A 20,900-nucleotide genomic window follows, 5' to 3' on the forward strand; every position below is an offset into this window, starting at 1 on the left:
ATTAAGGGTAGGAGAGAACACAAATTTTTTAAAAAATCGGGTGTACAATAATTATTGTACATCCATTATAAAGATAACCTAAAGTGATTAATAATTACCCCTGAAATGAATAAAAGTTACCCCAATTCAAATAAAAATTATCTTCGCTTTATTAGTAAAGAATCACATTTTAAATGACTAAAAATCAATTATTAGTGATTGAATGTAATTAAATTACCTTTATAAAACTTTTCTTGTTGTTGATTTATATAAAAATTGTATTATGTTTAAAGTTACCCAAAAAAAGACAAAAAGTTACCCTAAAATTAGCTAAAAGTTACCCTTATACTGCTCGATGTACACTAATCATATAACTAATATATAAAGCTAAACTTTTAGCCAGGTCACGAGACAGCGACACTTGGCATTCTGACTTTTTCGCCAAGTGTCGCGCCACCTTGGGTAAATTTAAATAAACTTCATATGATAAAAAAAAAAACCGTCAAGTGTCGCGCTACCTTGGATAGATTTCATAAGATAAAAAAAAAAAAGGTAAGAATTCTATAGGATAGAATTTTAGAATAAGATTATTAATTTAGAGTTATATTTTTTATAAAATACCAAATAATAAATTTATAATTAGGCCACAAGACAATATCATTTAGCGTTTTAATTTTTGTATCCACGTTGGATAAATATAGATTGACTTTGTAGCAAAAAGAGTTAATTTAGAATTCTATTTTCAATCAAATTGAATTATAATATGTAGTATAATTTTATCTCAAAAGTCCATAAACTACCCGGGCATCGCCGGAGCACAAAACTAGTATTAGTGTAAACCGGATGTATACAAAAGTTTTTGAGGAGAGAATTAATGGCCACCACTACAAACGCATGCCTAATAAGCTGATAAGATAAACAAACCTTAAAGATAAATTAAATCCTAAAACCTCTAATATTGTCTTATAAAAGGATAATTTTTCGTAATCTTTATCCTAAATAAATCATACGGATACGACAAAATAAATCCTAAAGAAAATAAATCTAGACTCCTAATTCTTGATGTTTGATCCGCATCAATTAAAAGGGTTAAATTGATACCATGTTCTTAGTTGAATGCTTAATCGCCTTAATACACACAAGATGTTAGGCATATTACGAGGTGTTGGGATGCCAAAATGGCTATCCATTTTGGGCTTTATTTACTATTGGATTCTCAGACCCAATAAGCCAAATATGTGTTACTAGGAGTCTTGGAGCTTAAGTCAATGCAAAGATCGTTGGATTGTGTAACTAATACGTAGTACGGAGTACATGTAAAATTAAGAAAAATGTATATTCTCATGATACTAAAGTATACTTCCTCCGTTTTTTTTAGTTGACACTGTTTGACTTTTATACTATTCACATATTACACTTTGACTCGCTTTTGTGATTTATATATCCTATAAAACGTGGCGATTCTTCTAAGGGGCAAGGCTAGGCTTGACCTCCCTTAGATTTTGATCCAAAATTTATCATCTACTTAAACTACTTTACTTAAAATTAGTGTCTTCTAATTGTTAGATAATTACATCACAAGCAAATAAAAATACTTGCATTTCTAATTTAATGGCAATTTTCTTCTTACTTTATTTATTTGCAATGTTGTTAGAGATTCCATACTTGCTAAAGTAACTTTTATATCGTTAATTTTTGTAGTTACATATACACCGTATCTAAGTCATGCTAAATTTAATATTTTCATACAAGTCAAAATCTTTTTTTTTTTTTTTTTTTTTTTTTTCAGTTGACAGGTCGTTTTATAACACCTATCCATCATGTTATGATGACATTTATATATTAGTAAAAACAATATGTCATGGTAATACATGAATAGTATAAAACCTAGATACTTAAGTAATAATTGAAATTAGCTTTAATTCGATCACCCCTCCCTCCGTCCAAAAAAAGTTGTCAAGATCCGCCAGTGCCGGCCTATAGATATAATAAAATATACAGTCATGTGGGATCTTGTTTGAATCGTCTACATGTATATTTTATTAATATTCACTTTTTTTAAAAAAACAAAATTTCAATGTTGATAATTGAAGTTATTAAGCGTTAAAAACATGCGTTGGCAAGCGTGATAATAGAAAGGTCAACTAAAATTAAAACAAAGTATTAGAATAAATTTTGCTATTTACTGCATAAATTACGTATATTTTGGTGTGCATATTGTATTGAAAAAAGCGTTTTGTGTGAGACTGGACTCACGTGAGATTGGACTCTTAATAAAAAAGGCGCGAGCCTGAGATACCCGACCAAAGCCCGCGCGCCAATTTATAAAATGTGTGAATTGTTTGTCATTTATCATTTTCCTCAAATTTCAAGCGCAGACATTTTCTAACAAAATCGCGAACTCATTTATTTCGCGAAACTAAGAACTCCTTCATTTCTCAAACATCAGAGCCTTCAGATCAATTTCAAATTTCTAAAAATTAAATCAAAAAATGGAGAAATTAAACAACATAATGACAATTGAAGAAGAATCTGATTCACCTAAAGAATCAATTCCGAGCTCAATTACTGCTGAAAAGGGTACAATTTATTTCAATTTAATTACATAATTTCAAATCGTATTTAAAATTCAGATGCATTTAATTACAGATTGTATTTAATATCAGTTTGTGCTTAATTTCAGATCATATTTAGTTCATAATCAATTTGACTTTATGAATTTTCGCAAAAAGTTAATTCAATTTTGGATGCAATTTAAATTTGCATATAATAAATTTTGACTTATAATTTGCATGTAATGTTTATTAAATTTTCAAATTTAGATCGTATTTAATTTCGAGTTAAATTAGACTTATAATTTGCAACCAAGTCAAATTTATTTTCAGTTAATTGTTAATTTCAAGTTATAACTTGAAAGTAATCCTAATTTAATTTCAGATCGTAGTTAATTTCATTTCTATTAATAATTTGCATGGAAGGCTAATTTGATTTCAGATCGTAGATAATCCGATTTATATTTTGCATGCAAAGTTATTTTAGTTTCAGATTGTATACCTAAAGTGTTGAGCAATAATAATGAATGCAACATATAATGTAATTATAGAAGAGAACACCAATCAAGGAAGAGATGATGAAGAAAGAGATGAAGATGCTGCAAATATAATAGGTATGTTTGTTTAAAAATTTATGAAGTGTTAAAATAATCTTAAATGGTGGAATTCCTGAGAAAAATATTTTAATGCTTACAAAAATAGAGTAATTCCTAGCATATATAATGTAATTCCTGTCTAAACATAGTAATTACACATAAAATATATTTTTAATTCAATTCGTTACTTTGTAAATCTCATTCCTGAATCATTTAATCAAATATCTGACTATTTTAATCTTATTTTTGATGAAATAAATTTCAAAACAATTTTAATTTTGACTAAAAAATTGTAATTCCTGTGTAACAATATATAATTCTTGTGTAATTTTATGTAATTCCTAACTTATGTTATCTTAAAACTGACCAAAAAATAATATATTTCTGAATAAAATCTTGTAATATCTAAGTATAATTAATTAATTCCTGAATAAAAGATGCTAATTTACTAAATCAATAAATTTGAATACAAGTTTAACCCCTGACTAAAGTATATTTAAGCCTGACAAAAATATACTAATACCTGATATATAAATATAATTCCTCACTAAAACATAGTATAATTCAATTCCTAATCAAATATTGTAATGTCTGACAAAAATTGTTCAATACCTGACATAAAATATTTAATTCCTGATATAAGCATACTAATTTGTGTTATTGCTTAAAATTAATTCTTGATAGTTTAACTATAATTCATGTTATATAATGTCTAATTTTTGACTGAATACCTTTAATTCCTTATAATATATCTGAATTGATATATTTGTTGAGTAAAGTATTCTAATTCTTGACTTAAATTTTATAATTTCTTACACCAAAAATAATTTAATACCTGACTTTTGTATAATTTGTATATTTACTTTTGTTGCAGATTATTACAAATATGACAAAGATGAAAACATAAGTAGATGTTTAGCAGGATATACAGTATCAGACTACAATGATGGATATTTTTTTATACAAAGCTCATTCAAGATTTGTTGGTTTCAGTGTAAGATAATCAACAAAGAGAAGAGATAATAATGATTTACTGTATGAGTTTTATTTTAGATGTTCTAAGGAAGGATAGACAAAGGGTAAAATGAAAATTGCAGGTGAACATAATTCAGTAGAAATACCCATATTGGGTAAAACTGATGAAAGAAAGAGAAAAGAAAGGGAAGTAATGAAACAAGAACTGGATGCAAAGCTCATATTCGTTTTAAGAAAAATGCAGAAGGTAGATTTGCTGTTCTTGCACATGAGTTGGAACATAATCATGAACTGGTAATAACAGTTCAATGACATCATCTAAGATCAGAAAGGCAAATATCAGCTCCAATGGGTGAGCTAATTGAGAGCATGATTGAGAGTGGTATTAAACCAATGGATGCTTATAATTATATAAGCACTGAAGCTGGAGGAGAAGAATGTGTAGGTCATACTAAGAGAGATCACCTTAACTATGTATCAAGAGTGAAAATGAGTATGGTTGAAGGTGGAGACATGCAGAATGTATTAGACACCCATCAAGAAAGAGCGGATCAAGATCCTTCATTCTTGTATAGACTGAAATTTGGTGAAGAAAATAATGTTGTGAGCTATTTTTGGCGTGACTCTCAAATGCTTGAAGATTTCAAAGCTTATGGGTGATGTTTTAATCTTCGATACAACATACAGAACAAACAAATATGGGTTGATATGTGCTCCATTTGTTGGTATAAACAATCACTGGAGAACAACAATGTTTGGATGTGCATTCATAACTGATAAAAAGACTGAAACATTTGTTTGGCTTCTTTCAATCTTCAAAAAGTCAATGAGTGGAATTGAACCAAAATCAATCTTCACTGATCAAGATCTTGCAATGAGCAACGCCATACCAGAGGTAAGCAGTTTTAGCTTCATAATATTTGTATTTTATACTGTAAATATGTTATTTGTATTCTATAACTTAACACAATCTAAGTAATTTTTAATGTAGCTTATTTCCCGTCCAAAAAAATATAATTCCTCTGAAAAATAATGAAATAAATGACTAAATGTTAATAACAGATTCAAAATTTTTTAATTCCTGAATTCAAACTATTTAATCATGATGTAAGAAATCTTAATACTGATGTTTAAGTTTTAATTCCTGAAAAAGTAATATAATACCTGAATGAAACTATCTTATTCTCATTTTAAAATGTATTTAATTATAAATATAATTTTAATCCTGAAAAAATTCTTTAATTCCTGATAATTATAAACTAACTCCTGCCCTACATAATGTAATACCTGAAAAAATTGTCATGCATGACTTAAACAACCAATGCCTAAGATGAAAGAAATTATATCTGACTAATAATATCTAATTCCTGTCTAAATTCAACTTATTTCTGAGTTAAAAATATTAATTCCAAAACACTAATTAAACTCTGAAAATATTTAAATCCTGACTAAAATATAGTAATATCTGACAAGAATTATTTAATATCTGACTATAAAAATAATGATCCTGAAAGAAATAATATGATTTTCCGAGAAATATGATTTAATTTCTGCCCTAAATAATATAATACCTGACTAAAAAATAATAATCCTGAAAGAAATAATATTATTCCTGATTTTTAATACAATGTGAATGCCTTCTTTCTACTTCTCCATAACAGAAACAGAACAATATCAAAAAACTTCATCATCCTTACCATAGTAAACTATAGTTGGGAAATAAATAAATATATTCAATATGAAGACAAGGCATATAAACTAACACAAAAAGTATCTTTTTAGTACTTCAAAATCATCATTACATTAATTATAATCAAATAAGTACATCCATATCTTTTCATAGTTGTGACATTGCTTTACAATTGCAAAAAGTACACTGTCACACTAAACCATGACAAGGGAGAAAAAGAAACAATATCAGATTCTATACATTAACTCCTACCTAAATCATCAAGTTTTACTTTAACTGACTGGCTCTAAAAGGCTAACAACAACAACTAGTACTTATAGTCAATTTAAAGCCAAAATAATGCCCTCTAGTTACTCAAAAAAACAACCTGCAGGGCAATTCACCTAACAACAACAACACTATTCAAGCTTAATCCTGCACACCTGGTTGAGTTGCTTCCTCCCTCTTCCTTTTCTTGTAGTACATAGCTTCTTCATCCTTAAATAACCAACGCAACCCATCCAAAAATTGAGCCCAATCTTGAACCATCCCATTATGAAAGCCATAACCATTATTCCTCATTATATCTTTGGCCATCCACCACCTTTCACTTTCATGTTGGGCTCTAACATAATGAGGGATCCAGGCCTTAAAAAATCATAGTTCATTCCAGTGCTTACACACACAGTTGCACATGCCTTGAGCTTTAGGGGGCAACTTAGGGAAAATGTACATACATAAAATTTCAGGAATTGATAACGCATGTGGGGCATCCTGATCTAGAGCCACCATATGATGAGGGTCGTCTACTGGATCCATATAACCTAACAAGACACACAATAATTATTGTGTTTACACAACAACAATTACACATAATTCATGAAAACAAATACTCTGTTTTTTCAAGAATAATTACACATAATTCATGCACAAAATTTTTTAAGTAACAAACAGCAAATTGATCAATACTAATAAAAAACGCAAAATCGACATAATATAAAAATAATTCTATGATTAAACCTAACAATAACAACAATTAGCAGATGAAAGGGTATTTTTTTAAAAATAAATAACGTTTCATGATAAACCCTAAATCGATCAACAAATCATCACCAAAACATAACAAATAAAAGCAATAACAAAAAAATAAATAATAAAATGATCAGAATTTTACCTTAAAATGCAATTATGATCCCTTCGTGCAAAGTTTTTCCAGAAATGGCTTCACTCGAACAGAGAATAGAAAATGAAAAGTTAGAGGAGAATATCCTTTTTTTTGTTTTCACTGGAGTAAATAGTACACAAGAAGAGAAAGGGGTGGGAGCGCGAAACTAGGGAACAAAGAAGCAGAAACGTCATTTCAATAATTGACGTCCTCGATTACCAAAAAAAAAAATTAAATCAGTTTAATTCCTATTATATGAAACTTTTAATCTATTACCTGACTAAATATACTAATTTTTTACCAACAAGTATTATAGTCCGATTATTATAATTGACATTATTTATCTAATATCTGACTAAAATACTTTAATTCCTGACTAATATATTATTATGCCTGTCAAAAATAGATTAATAACTGACGTAAGTTATATAATATCCGACTGTTACTCTTTAATTCCATACTAAAATATTATTATTCCTGACTAAAATATTATTATGCCTGACTAAAATATTATTATGCCTGACTTAAATCAACCAATACCTAAGATGAAAGAAATTATATCTGACTAATAATATCTAGTTAGTTAAATCAATCAATTCATCATTTCCTGGCTTTTAATTCCCAAGTAATTTAATTCTAAATCAATCAATCATTATTTCCTGGCTTTTTATTTGTCCACGTAATAATACTCAGTCCTAATATAAAATATTGTAGTATAAGGAATGTAGTGTAATATAATTTCTGACAAAAATATAAACCATTATATGAAAATTTAAATCTATTACCTAACTAAATATACTAATTTTTTACCAACAAGTATTATAGTCTGATTATTATAATTTAATTCCTGAAAAAAAAAAGATAATACATGACAAAACAAAATAAAATCATAGTATAATACTAAATAAATACTCAGCAATGTATAGGGTACATATTTCATATATTTCAAAAAGTAATACATCAAAAAATATACTCGTAATATCTTTTTGAAAATTTAATTATTACATATCATTTTCTTCATATATTAAAATGATATTGATTGAGATTAATCCTTAAGAAAGAGAGGAAAAAAAACCTAGAATCTTAATCTTCTTCTTGAGATTTTAAACTTGTTTTTTTCTTTTGATCTTTTTTTCTTCTTCCCGTTCCTTCTTTTGTTGGTCGTCTTCTTTCTTTTTTTTGTTTGTTTTGTTCTTCCTGGAATTTTTCTTCCACCCTCTTTCTCTTCCTCAGTTCTTCAATTTCATTTTTTTCAACTTTTTCATACAGCTTCGTCAACCCATCCTTCACTCTATCTCTTCTCTCAAATAGATCATTTAATCTCTTTTCAAAGTTGTCAAAAACATTTTCTTCTGGATCGTTTGATGAAGTAGAAGATTGAGAATTGTTTTTTATATTTGAGGAATAAAGAAAAAGAGTTTGTTTTAGGAGAGAGAATATACAGGAACACAAACATGCAAAATGTATGAGTAAATCATGGTTTTATAGACAAATAAAAAAGATTAAAAAAAACTTTACTTTTAAAATAATTTTCTATTTCTTATTCTTACATTTTTGTCATCTTTATCCAAAAGTCTAGATAAACATCTTTATTTTAAATATCTTTATCCAAATCACATAGTACTGAGAGCTACTCTAAGTGAAATCAAACACTATTAAATTTTTTTATGCTTGATAAACATATAACAATACTTGATATAAGTTATCTAATACCTGACAAAAACGTGCTAATTTCTGTCTTTTAAATTGTTATTCCTGAATAAAATACTACAATAACTGAGATAAATTATCTAATATCTGACTAAACCATTCTAATTCCTGACTCTAACTATTAGATAATACAACAATAATTGAGATAAATTAAAAAAAATTCAAACTATTAGACTTTTTTGTTATTCCTGAACAAAATAAGTTTATAATTGACATTATTGATTTAATATCTGATTAAAACACTTTAATTCCTGACTAATATATTGTTATGCCTAACAAAAATAGATTAATAACTGACATGAGTTATAAAATATCTGACTTTAAATCTTTAATACCTGACTAAAATATTGTTATTCTTGACAAAACTATATCAATTACTGCCATGATTTATCTAATATCTTACTATAAAATGAAATTATTTGATTTATGTTGTCTAAGTAATGGCTAAAATCAAACACTATTAAATTTTTTTTATGCTTGATAAACATATAACAATACCTGATAAAAGTTATCTAATATCTGACAAAAACATGCTAATTTATGTCTTTTAAATGGTTATTCCTAAATAAAATACAACAATAACGGAGATAAATAATGTAATATCTGACTAAACCATTCTAATTCCTGACTCTAACTATTAGGTAATACAAGAATAACTGAGATAAATTAAAAAAATTCAAACTATTAGACTTTTTTGTTATTCCTGAACAAAATAGGTTTATAATTGACATTATTTATTTAATATCTGATTAAAACACTTTAATTTCTGACTAATATATTGTTATGTCTAACAAAAACAGATTAATAATTGACGTGAGTTATATAATATCTGACTTTGACTCTTTAATACATGACTATATTGTTATTCCTGACAAAAATATATCAATTACTGCCATGATTTATCTAATATCTGACTATAAAATGAAATTATTTGATTTATGTTGTCTAAGTAATGACTAAAATATACTAATTCCTAATGAATATCATGTAATTCCTGATTAAAATAATCTAAAAACTGAAGAAAATAATCAAATTGTTCTATAATTGTTGCAAGTGTATCCAAATTCAAGACATAGATTGTGTCTATGGCATTTACAAAAGAATTTTGTATCACACTTTGGAACTTTAAAAAACAACCCTGAATTCAAAAATATGTTTCACAAGTGCTTAAGTGGTTGTGATTTAGAATTAGAATTTGAAGATGTCTGGAACAAGATGGTTCAAAAACATGGATTAGAAAAAAAAAAGAGTGGTTTGATAGGTTGTTCGGGCTACGAGAAAAATGGTGCACAACATTGAGCAAGGATATTTTCTCTGCGTGAATTCTTTCATCTCAAAGAGTAGAAGTAACAAACAGAGCAATTTCATTTAAGGCCAATAGAACCACTAAACTTTTGGAGGTCTTTCACATATTTGAAGCTACTTTGAGAAGATGGAGAAGCACTGAAAAGAGTGACAACTTCAGATGTACTATTGAGAAACCAAAAACAACAACAAAAATATTAAAACATGCTGCTGAAGTTTATACTATAAACTTATACAAGGATTTTAAGTTGGAATTTGACACCAGTCTAGGAGCATATGCAAAGGAAAAGCCAACTTCAATGCAATACGTCAAATTCTTTGATGTTTCTCTTGATGAAGATTATAAGCACACCTATCAAGTCATATATCACTGTCAAAACAATGAGTTTATGTGTTCTTGTATGTGCTTCACAGAGACCGGATTGCTGTGCTTTCACATCCTCAAGATAATGCAAATGTACACACATACATGCTATACCAGAGAGATACGTTCTAAAACACTGGACAAAGCTTGCTAAATCAATGATATGGGATGAGAATGAATCAGGTACGTACATACTTTGTTATTTTAAAATTTATTATTTGTTAATTAAATATAAAATGAAATTAATTTACTCCTAATTATAATAATTTATTCCTAACAAATATTATATAATTCCTGACAAAAATAGTCTTTTTGCTGAAATAAATATAGATACTTCTGATAAAACAATTTAATTATGACAAACATAAACTTATACCTGATATAAATATTATTATTTCTGATAAATATAAACTTATTTATTACAAACATAAACTTAACATAGAAACTTATACATTAATACCATTTTCTGCATCAGTAGGAATCCTCTCATTACCATCAGCAGTAAAAACTCTAATGTAAAAATTTGAATCAATATCATGATAAATATCTAGTCTTTCTCCTTCAACAATATTATTGGATGATACAAAGCTTGTCCATTCATCATCAATAAACATGCCACCATAGGTTCATGTATTTTGTGGTACGCTTAACACTTTAACTTCCCAAAATCTGCCATTATTCCCACGATAGACTCTAACTAAACCTCTGAATCTTAAAAGAAAACTTTTCCAATCTGCAGGAATTGGCTGAAATATAAAAACACACACACACACACACAAAATAGAATTAAAACATTAAATATTTACTAAGATACAAAACAAATATATAAGTATAAAGCTTAATGTATTTACCAAACTATGCCGATAAATTGATCTGAACTTAATAGAACATTTTGCCAAATTTTCATAGAAATCAACCATTGTCTTCAAGATTGTACAAAAAAATATATATATAACTTATTATGAAGTTATGATATAAGACTCAACCTTATATAGAAACAATAGAGGTTGTTAATTTAAGGTTTTTTTATAGAAAAAACTTGATTTAAACAACCTTTAAATAGAAAATAGTTATGTATGAACAACAATAATGGACATGTAAGTTAACAGAAGATATTATGACTTTTGTCTATTTTTTATGACTTTTTAATGATGCAATAAATTACTTTGAAATTATATGACTTATTCAGTTTTTTCAGATTTGTATGACTTTTTGAAGATGCAATTAAATACTTTTTCAGTTTTTAAAGATTTTTATGACTTTTTGAAGTTGCAATTAAATACTTTTTCAGTTTTATATGACTTTAGTCAAATTTGTATAACTTTTTGATAATAAAATATATTAAATTTTCATATTTATATAACTTTTTATTATACAAGAACACTTATGGCCCAAGGAGAAAACAATATTGTTTTTACTGAAAAATTAAAATTATTCCTGACATTTAGATTCTCATTCTTGATTATACATATGTTATTCATGCCTATACGTATCTTATTCCTGACATTATAATCTTATTCCTGATATATATATATATATATATTGTTATGACTGACAATAATAATATTATTCCTGATATAGATATATTTATTCATGACCTATATTATTTTATGACAAATGTAGTATTTTTATTTTATTTTATTTTATTTTTTGTTAGGAAATGCAACTACGGATCATTCATTAATAAACACTCCTTGGAGGCAATCAATAACAAAGAATTTTTACAACCTTTTAACTATATGTCAAGGGAACAAAGAAGCAACAAAATTATGTGACGATGCTTTGGAACAAATGTACAAATCTGTAAGAAAAGTGTTCCAAACAAATGAAGAAAAAATTCGTGAGCTTGATGAAGAACAAGAGAGAAGGAATGCTGTAAAAGATCCAAAACGACCAAAAAGAAAAGGAAGGCCAAAGAAAAACAAAAGAATTAGAGGGCATTTTGAAAGAAGAAGAACAACAACTAGAGATCTAAATGAGTTTGGTACCAAAACTCCAAATCCACAACTTATTTAATATTGAGACATTCATCAAATAATTTTTATTCATTAAAAATATTTGCAAAAAATATTATATTTAATTATAGTATATTTTGATTTGATATATTAGATTTATAATCAAAATTAAGGTTTGATAATTTGTATTATTCCTGACAGAATTAATCTAATTTCTGAACAAAATAATGCTATTCCTGACTAACATGATTCATTTCCTGATACACATTACTCATTTCTTGAATATAATTTCTGAACAAAGTAATGCTATTGCTGATTAATATGATTTATTCCCTGGTAATATTCACTTATTTCTTGAATATTATTTTCTAACTGAGTTATGTTTTTCTTGATAAAAATAATCTAACTTATGCAAAAACACGCATGCATACCTGATTGATAATATTAAAGAAAAGCAAAATATATACATATATAAATAACTGTATAAATAAAATTTATCAACCAAAATGAACCTAATATTTAACTACAAAAAGGTAATATATATAAAAAATAAAATTATCTAACTATTGTCTATATTCTGTTGTTTTTCCATTTCCTTTAGTTTCTTCTGCTCCAATTCGTATCTCCTATCTTTTTCTTTTTGTATAGCAGCTACATCCTTTCTATATTGAGCCTCAAGCTTCTTCCTTGTAGGCTGAGCATTGAAAATCTTGTCTTTGTTAATAGAAAATTCAATGCAAGCATTCCACAATTGCTTGCGCAAAAAATTGTCTTCTCTATTAACCAAATTATAAGCTATTCTGCATCTATACAACTTCTGATTTTGCTTCTGCAAATTTATACAAAAATACAAAAATAAGAACACTAAAAAATAATTAGTTTAAATCACAACAAATATCAAAGAGAGAAAAACACTTACATTTTTTAAATCAAGAAGTCCTCCATCTAGTCCAGTGTATTTTTGCATACACATTAATGCAAAAAGCCCACAATCATAATTTTCTGTGCTAGTCTTCCAAGAAAAAGATGGAGTATTCCATGGCAACGTAGGAACTTTTTCCGCTAAAGGATGTTCTTTCTTTTGCAAAAAAAGATGAACAACTCTAATTTGTAAATATATATATATATATATATATATATATATATATATATATATATTCATAGTGTAATTTTTAAGAAACAAAATGAAATAGTTATTTTACAAAAACTTACCAAATACTTATCTATATAATCCAAATCAGTTCGATCAATGTCAGTCCTGTTATTTACCCAATCTATACGTGGAGTTATACCAGGAATAAAATTGAAAACCACTAGAGTATAGTGATTTTTGTACCAAATGGGAAAGATTAACTGCAACAAAAAAAAAGTTAAACTATTATTTCTTATAAACCAATACCTGACTTAAACTTGCTAATTTCTAATTTTTATATTATTATGTATGACTAAATACAACTATACATGACATGAATAATCTAATACCTGACTAAAGAATGATAATTCATGACTAATAATATCTAATTACTGATTATAATAATATAATTCCTGACTAAATATTGTAATGTTTGATCCTGACCTATATTATCTTAAACTTGAAAATGTTAAATCCAAAACTTTAACTTTTAGACTATATAGTTCCTGCATAAAATAGTGTTATGCGGTTATGCCTGGGTAAAATAGAATAATACCTGACATAAGTAATCTAATATCTGACTAGAAGATATTAATATCTGACTTAGATTGTTAAATTCATCACTAAAACTTGTAAATTACTGATCAATATAACTTAATTCCTGAATAGAATAATCATATTTTTGACTTAAATTGTTATGCTTGACAAAATACAACAATACCTGAGATGAATCATCTAATATCTGACTAAGCATAGTAATTCCTAACTAATAAAATCTTATTCCTGATTATAATAATCAAATTCATGACTAAATATTGTAATGTTTAATTCCTGTCCTATATTATGTTAAACTTAAAAATGTTAAATCCAACACTCTAACTCTAAGATTGTCTAATTCCTACATTAAATATCTTTATACATGACAAAATTAGATTAATACCTGATTATAAAATCTAATACATGAAAGTAAAAATATATTACCTGAGTAAAAACAAGAAATAAATTTAAAAACTTACCAATTCTGCTACAACTATGTTGAGGTTTGGAAAACGTTCAACCCATTTATCAATGGCAACATAAACATCATTAGAGTCATGTTTTTTCAATTCCATTTAAAGCTCCATTTTTTTCAACTGCTCCTTAAACTTTGCATATTCTACTGGATTATTTTCCAAAGAATTTTAAAATTTTTTCCTGATATTTGATCTTCTTGACTTCTTTTTTATAATTTTCTCTCTTTATTAAATCTCTGTATAATATCCTACAATACAAAAAATTTAAACATATATTAGGTTATATACATAAAAATTCCAAAGATAATAAGTAAAGAAAAAGAAAAAACTTACAGTAACTCCAGTAAAAAAAACAATTCTCTTGTACTAAAATATTTCTCTGTCTGTTATTTGGCTCTCTTCAAGAATCAATACAGAAGCCCAATCATCATGAATAGCACTATTAATCTAGACAGAGGGGCGCAGCGAACAAAACTCCTCTTTCACCAAAATAATATCGCTTTGGGAAGGATCTTTAGTGTTAAACCGACATATAACATCACTGGTATCTTCCACATACAGCCTCCTGTTATGCGCCTTAAATCCCTCATCTTATTCTGTAGGATCTAACTCTTGCTCCTCATCATATTTTCTAAAAAAGAGGAAATCACACATATATCTTTCATGCTCACTTAAATTTTTCAGATACAGAGGCTTATTTCCTGCAAACTCCTAGAGACAATCATTTCTTGACTTTGAATCGAAATCTTATCAATAGGGGGATGTACCCAATCTGAATCCAAACTAGATGCTTCCAAATTAGCCTGCAATTCCAGCTGCTGTTTATCTCTTTGATATTGCGATCTCTCAGCCTGTTTTTCAACATATGCATCAGCAGCAATAAATGTAATTTCAGGAGGGACATTTTCACCGGTAGGAATTTTGTCCACATCAATTAACTAAATGTGTGTTTTAGGAGGCTGAGGTCCTATTTCCATAAACTCATCTTGAGACAAATCAGCAGCAGTAGGAGTAGGAATTTTATCTATTACAATAAGGGTAGGATTAGGAGCAGTAGGAGATTTTAGAACTTCAGTTGGAACAGATTCATTTGCAACCGATTCCGTTGTAGCATATTTGTTTCTCAATAAATCTAAAACTGTAGTTGTATCTCTAGGCTGAGCTTCCTACAGAAAAAATAAAATGTATTAAAATCAATTACAAGTAACTTAAATCAAAACAATAATAACCTATACTAATTAATGAATTCAAAATTCTAATTCCTGATAGGAAGATTCTTATCACTGACAAAAGTAATCTAATAGCTGAATGAATAAATCTATTTCCTGATTAAGAATGTATTATTATGAAAAAAAAAATTAATTTATGTTCAAAAATTTATTATTCCTGTTTAAAGTATTCTTACTACAGATAGAGGTAATCTAATATCTGACAGAAACAACTTTATTCCTGATGAACAACTAGAGTTATAATTTACATCTTAACAAAATTTTATCATTTACTGCACAAACTCATCTAATACCCGACTAAATATTATTATTCCTGATATAGTAAATCTAATTACAAACCCAACAACTATATTGCTTTCAGATATATTTTAATTCATGACAAAAATATTGTAATTGCTGACAAAACTTATGTAATATATGACAAAATAAATCTAATTCCTGACCAGAATACTTTAACTCATGAAAAAAATAACAAAAAAAAAAATACCTGATTCACAACATCAATAGGTGATTGATGTTCTTCTGTAACTTTACTTTGAATTACATCATCAAATTTAGTAAAAACCTGAAAACATATGTATAACACATATTAGACCTTAGATGTGCTGTCATCATCTTTGTCTTTTTTTCTTTCTTTTTCATCAGTTACCGGAACTTCTTCTTCAGTAACTTCTGCATTTTGCTCCTTTGATGGTTGAGGAGAAGGAGGAGTAAGGGTAATTAAATTAAACTTTGGCATAGAATGTGCTCCCATGGAAAAACTCCTACCTTCTTGCACAATCCTAGCCTGATTATCATTCAAACCAGCAGAATAAACTTCATTGAGTCCCCTAGCTTTCCTTGGTGTCCTAGGAGGTGATGTTGAAGAACCAAGAACACCCTCCACATCAACTGAACTAACCACATTTTCTGCTGCTGCTGTGCCAGGTTCAGAATTTACAGCAGTAGTTTCAACACCAACTGAAATAGCAATATTAGTTCCTTTGTCAACAACAGCAGCTTCTGCACCCAAGTGAAACATCAACAACAGATTCTTGGTGAACAGTCAAGACTTTGTCTTCATCTGTATTTTTCTCTGGTATCTTTTAAGGCATACCAGTTTCAGGTATATCAGTTTCTTCTTCTTCATTGAATTCTTTTTCCTTATTTGCATCCTCTAATTTATCACTTTTAGGTATATCTTGACTTAGGACTTTCTCCAAATCAAGTACAACAATAACATTATTCACTTGTATAAAATAAACATTAATATCAAACATTAATCTTAAGTTAATTTCATATAAAAATAATGATAAAGGTAATTAAACTTACAATTTCATCAAACTTAAGCTTAAGATCAAAATTATCCAATTCAGTGGCTAACTTTTTGCTCTGCATAGCAGCTACCACTATTTCATCAATTTTAGCTAAGAACTGTGGATTGGAATATATATCATCATCTCCTTGAGATTGAGATTCTTGTGAAGTTTTTATTGCTTCATCCTTCAAATCAATAGCAAAGTGAACTTGGTTCTCTGATACGATCTTCAAGTCACGACCAAATTTCATCATTTTTTTTTCACAGCCTAATAATAAAAAAAAAGAATAAAGAGTGAATGAGTTAAATATAATAACATATCCTACATAAAGAGACTCTCAACATTCTAATTCCTGATAAAAATTAAATAATTTCTGACTAAAACAATATTATTCCTGAAACTGATACCTTATTTCCTGATTATAAAAAATTAATTCCTGACAAAAATAAACACATTCCTGACAAAAGTAATGTTACTCCTGTTAAAAGTAATATAATTTCTGATTTAAACCATGTTATTCCTAATTGAGATATAAGTTATTTCCTGACTAAAATAATTCCATTCCTGAACAAAACTCTCATATTCCTGATTAAAATTCTCATATTAACAATGATAGTAATATAGTTTCTTACTTACAATATTAATATTGAGTGTCTTAATTTATTTCCTGATATCAAATTTCTTACTCCTGATAAAACTAAAATAATTTCTGACTACAATTAATACTAATTCATATTATATTAATCACTGAATTATTGATAAAAAATTTAGTACATAATAACAGGCTATACATAATGAACTCTTAAATTAAAAGCTTTAAGAAATTAATAAAAAGATGAGATTTTAAACTTACATCAATATCCATTTTATCAATCTCATCATCAGTTGGGTACTCTTTAGGAATTCTGTACATGACATATCTAGCTTGGTCATCTTCAGCTTTCAAATCAATTGGGGCAGATTGTACACCCTGACCTTCCTTATTTCCACCAGAATCAATTAGGGCAGATTGTACACCCTGACCTTCCATATTTCCACCAGAATCTTCATCATCATTAGTATCTTCAAGTTTAAACTCAATGTTATCCAACCGAAAAGATTTTAGAAGCTCATGTTCACTTTTCCCAGCATAATGTAATGGTAATGTCTGAGGATACAATTTCACAGTACCATAATCAATATTTTCAGCAACGACTTTAATCCGCTCATTCAGAGTTTCACATGACCAATTCATTACAAATGGCTTCCTATCTAAAGTGGTCCTAAACTCAAACTTTTGCCAAAAAGCAATTATAAAGGCAACCAAACAACCAGTTACTTGTTTTGATTTACTTTTCAATTCTTGTCCTTCCTTCTTTTTCAAAACAAAGGACTGAAACTCTGCTATAGATGTACATAACCAATCCATCACATAACCAGCCCAGTTGTAAGTCTTTATGAAACATACATCTTCCAAAGACTTTATGATGTTAAAATTGGGGGACTTATCACCAATTGGAGCCAAAAAATTAGATACAGCAAACATAACAAAGAGTCTCTTTAATTCATAACCTCCACCCCTATACTTCTCAAACAATGCTTGATAAGTAAGAAAATTGACATATGTCTTCTTCTTCTTACTTTGAGCTGCTCTTTCAGATTCCTTCTTCTTGCTTTCAATACCTTTTTCAAATTCATCACCAGTTTTCCTCTTTTTTTTTTTTTTTAGTTTCAGATTCATTTTCTTTTTCCAAATCTTCTTCTCCATCCAAACCCAAAAATTTCCTCCACTCTGATTTCAAATAGTCATCAGGATTAAAGCCTTTCTTGTTTTTAGAAATCTCTTTCACAGAAATATCAGTAAAAGGAATGCCCAAAACATCAACAATATCAGAACTGTCAATATGAATGGCATGTTCTTTTTTACCAACAATCAAATTTCTTGCCTTGGGATTATAATGAGTTACTATATAACCATGCAACTAGTGACTAATATTATCCTTCAATTTCAAATTAAGCAACCCACCAAACCTAATTTCTTTTACATCCTTTTTTTTGCTGATCACTTAAATCTTCGATGATTTGACAAAGATGATTAGGACTGGATTTATTACCAAGCTCTAAGTCTTCAATATTATCTTCACTAAGAGAACTGAACGTTTGAAAAGTAAAAAATCATATTAAAATTAAGAGCTTTTTAAAACATTCTTATTCATGATAATTATTATGTTAATGATAATAGTAATTTTATCAGTAAAAATAAATATGTTTTTGCTAACCAATATAATCTTATTCCTAATACCTGATATAAGTTAACTAATGTCTGACTAAAACGTGCTAATTTCTGAATTATAAATGTTATTTCTGACTAAAATACACCAATACCTGAGATAAATTTTCTAAAATCTGACTTAACCTTTCTATTTCCTGACTAATAATATTTAGTTCCTGATTGTATTAATCTTATGTCTGACTTAACCATTCTAATATCTGACATATAGAATGTTATCCCAGACTAAAATACACCAATATCTTAATTGAATTATCTAATATCTAAATAAAGCATGCTAATTACTGATTATAATAAACATATCTTTATTATAAAAATCTTTATGCAAATCACAAAGTACTGACAACCACTCTGAGTAAAATCAAAGACTAATAACTAATAAAAGTTAACTAATATCTGACTAAAATGTGCTAATTTCTGACGTTTAAATTGTTATTCCCGACTAAAATACACCAAAACCTGAGATGGATTTTCTAACCATTCTAATTCCTAACTAATAATATTTAATTCCTGATTATATTAATCTTATTTCTGACTTGAACTTGCTAATTTCTGACATTTAGAATGTTATGCCAGACTAAAATACACTAATAACTTAATTAAATTATCTAATATCTGAAGAAAGCAAACTAATTCCTGATTAAAATAATCTTATTTCTGGCTTAAAATTGTTAAATACAAAACTGTAATTATTGACATCATCAATTGAGTATTTTATTTTTTTATGACTGATAAACATAGATCAATTCCTGATATAAGTAAGCTAATATCTGACTAAAACTTGATAATTTCTTACTTTTAGAATTATATGTATGACTTGAATACACCAATTCCTTAAGTAAACTATCTAATATCTTACTAAACCTTCCTAATTCCTGGCGAATAAAATCTAATTCGTGAAAATAATAATCTTATTCATCACTTAAAAATATTAAATGCAAAACTCCTAAATATTCACATCATAATATAGCATTATGAATAGTGAAACAACCATATCCATAACAAAGGGCAAAGCAAGAAAAGATAATCCTGACAAATATAATCTATTACCAAATTACAATATAATAACCAAATATGTATGTTTATTTCCCAAGAAAAAATATTCTATATGAAACAACAAATACAAAATGCTATGTCTTTTTGCGAAATAAATAGAATAGAATTTCACACCTAACAGGTCGACTTCGTTTAGACCCAGGTTTAGGACCATGCTTCTTTAATGGTGGTTCTGAATCGACCCTACTAAACGAAATAATGACTTATAAAAATGATTTTTTTTAAAAAAACAGTATAACCTAAAAAATAACTGAAATATAATAAACCTTTCAGCCATTGCAACTATATTCTCCTTTTTTCGAGCTTGTTTACTTCGTTTAAGATAAACTTTTAAGGGAGAAGAATATTTAATCGACGAAATGGTAGACATTAATTGAGTCAAAAATGACGAATGTTAAGGTTTAAAAAGAAGAAGTAAAAATTAAATACATGCAAATATAATTAAAGCTAGAAAATGAAGTAGTTATGCGAATTATTCGGAAATGTGAAATTAAGTCGATAGTAATGGAGTGTAACACTACGTGAAAAAAATGAAATTGGCACCGGTTCAAACCCGGCCTAAGGCACCGGTTTGAACCGGTGCCAATGTGGGGGGTGCCAATAAGTGGTTTAAAAAGGCACCGGTTTAAACCG

At 27.7% G+C, this 20,900-nt stretch overlaps 1 protein-coding gene across 1 annotated transcript; it reads left to right on the top strand.

The window, feature by feature from the left end:
• Positions 1–4,450: 4,450 nt before the first annotated feature.
• On the top strand, positions 4,451–5,236 carry LOC110711053 (protein FAR1-RELATED SEQUENCE 5-like). Its single transcript, XM_021889429.1, has 3 exons — positions 4,451–4,624; positions 4,743–4,997; positions 5,165–5,236. Exons 1-3 carry the CDS (start codon positions 4,451–4,453, stop codon positions 5,234–5,236), a joined length of 501 nt encoding a protein of 166 aa, XP_021745121.1.
• The last annotated feature ends 15,664 nt before the right edge of the window (positions 5,237–20,900 follow it).

This window comes from Chenopodium quinoa, unplaced genomic scaffold, assembly GCF_001683475.1.
Source record: "Chenopodium quinoa cultivar QQ74 unplaced genomic scaffold, ASM168347v1, whole genome shotgun sequence".
NCBI classification, from domain to species: Eukaryota; Viridiplantae; Streptophyta; class Magnoliopsida; order Caryophyllales; family Amaranthaceae; genus Chenopodium; species Chenopodium quinoa.

Coding starts and splice junctions, on each gene's coding strand:
- LOC110711053 (XM_021889429.1), top strand. CDS start 4,451: ATGGGTGAGCTAATTGAGAGCATGATTGAGAGTGGTATTAAACCAATG. Junction 4,625..4,742: donor AAGGTGGAGACATGCAGAAT/GTATTAGACACC, acceptor AAATGCTTGAAG/ATTTCAAAGCTTATGGGTGA. Junction 4,998..5,164: donor TGAGCAACGCCATACCAGAG/GTAAGCAGTTTT, acceptor TGTTAATAACAG/ATTCAAAATTTTTTAATTCC.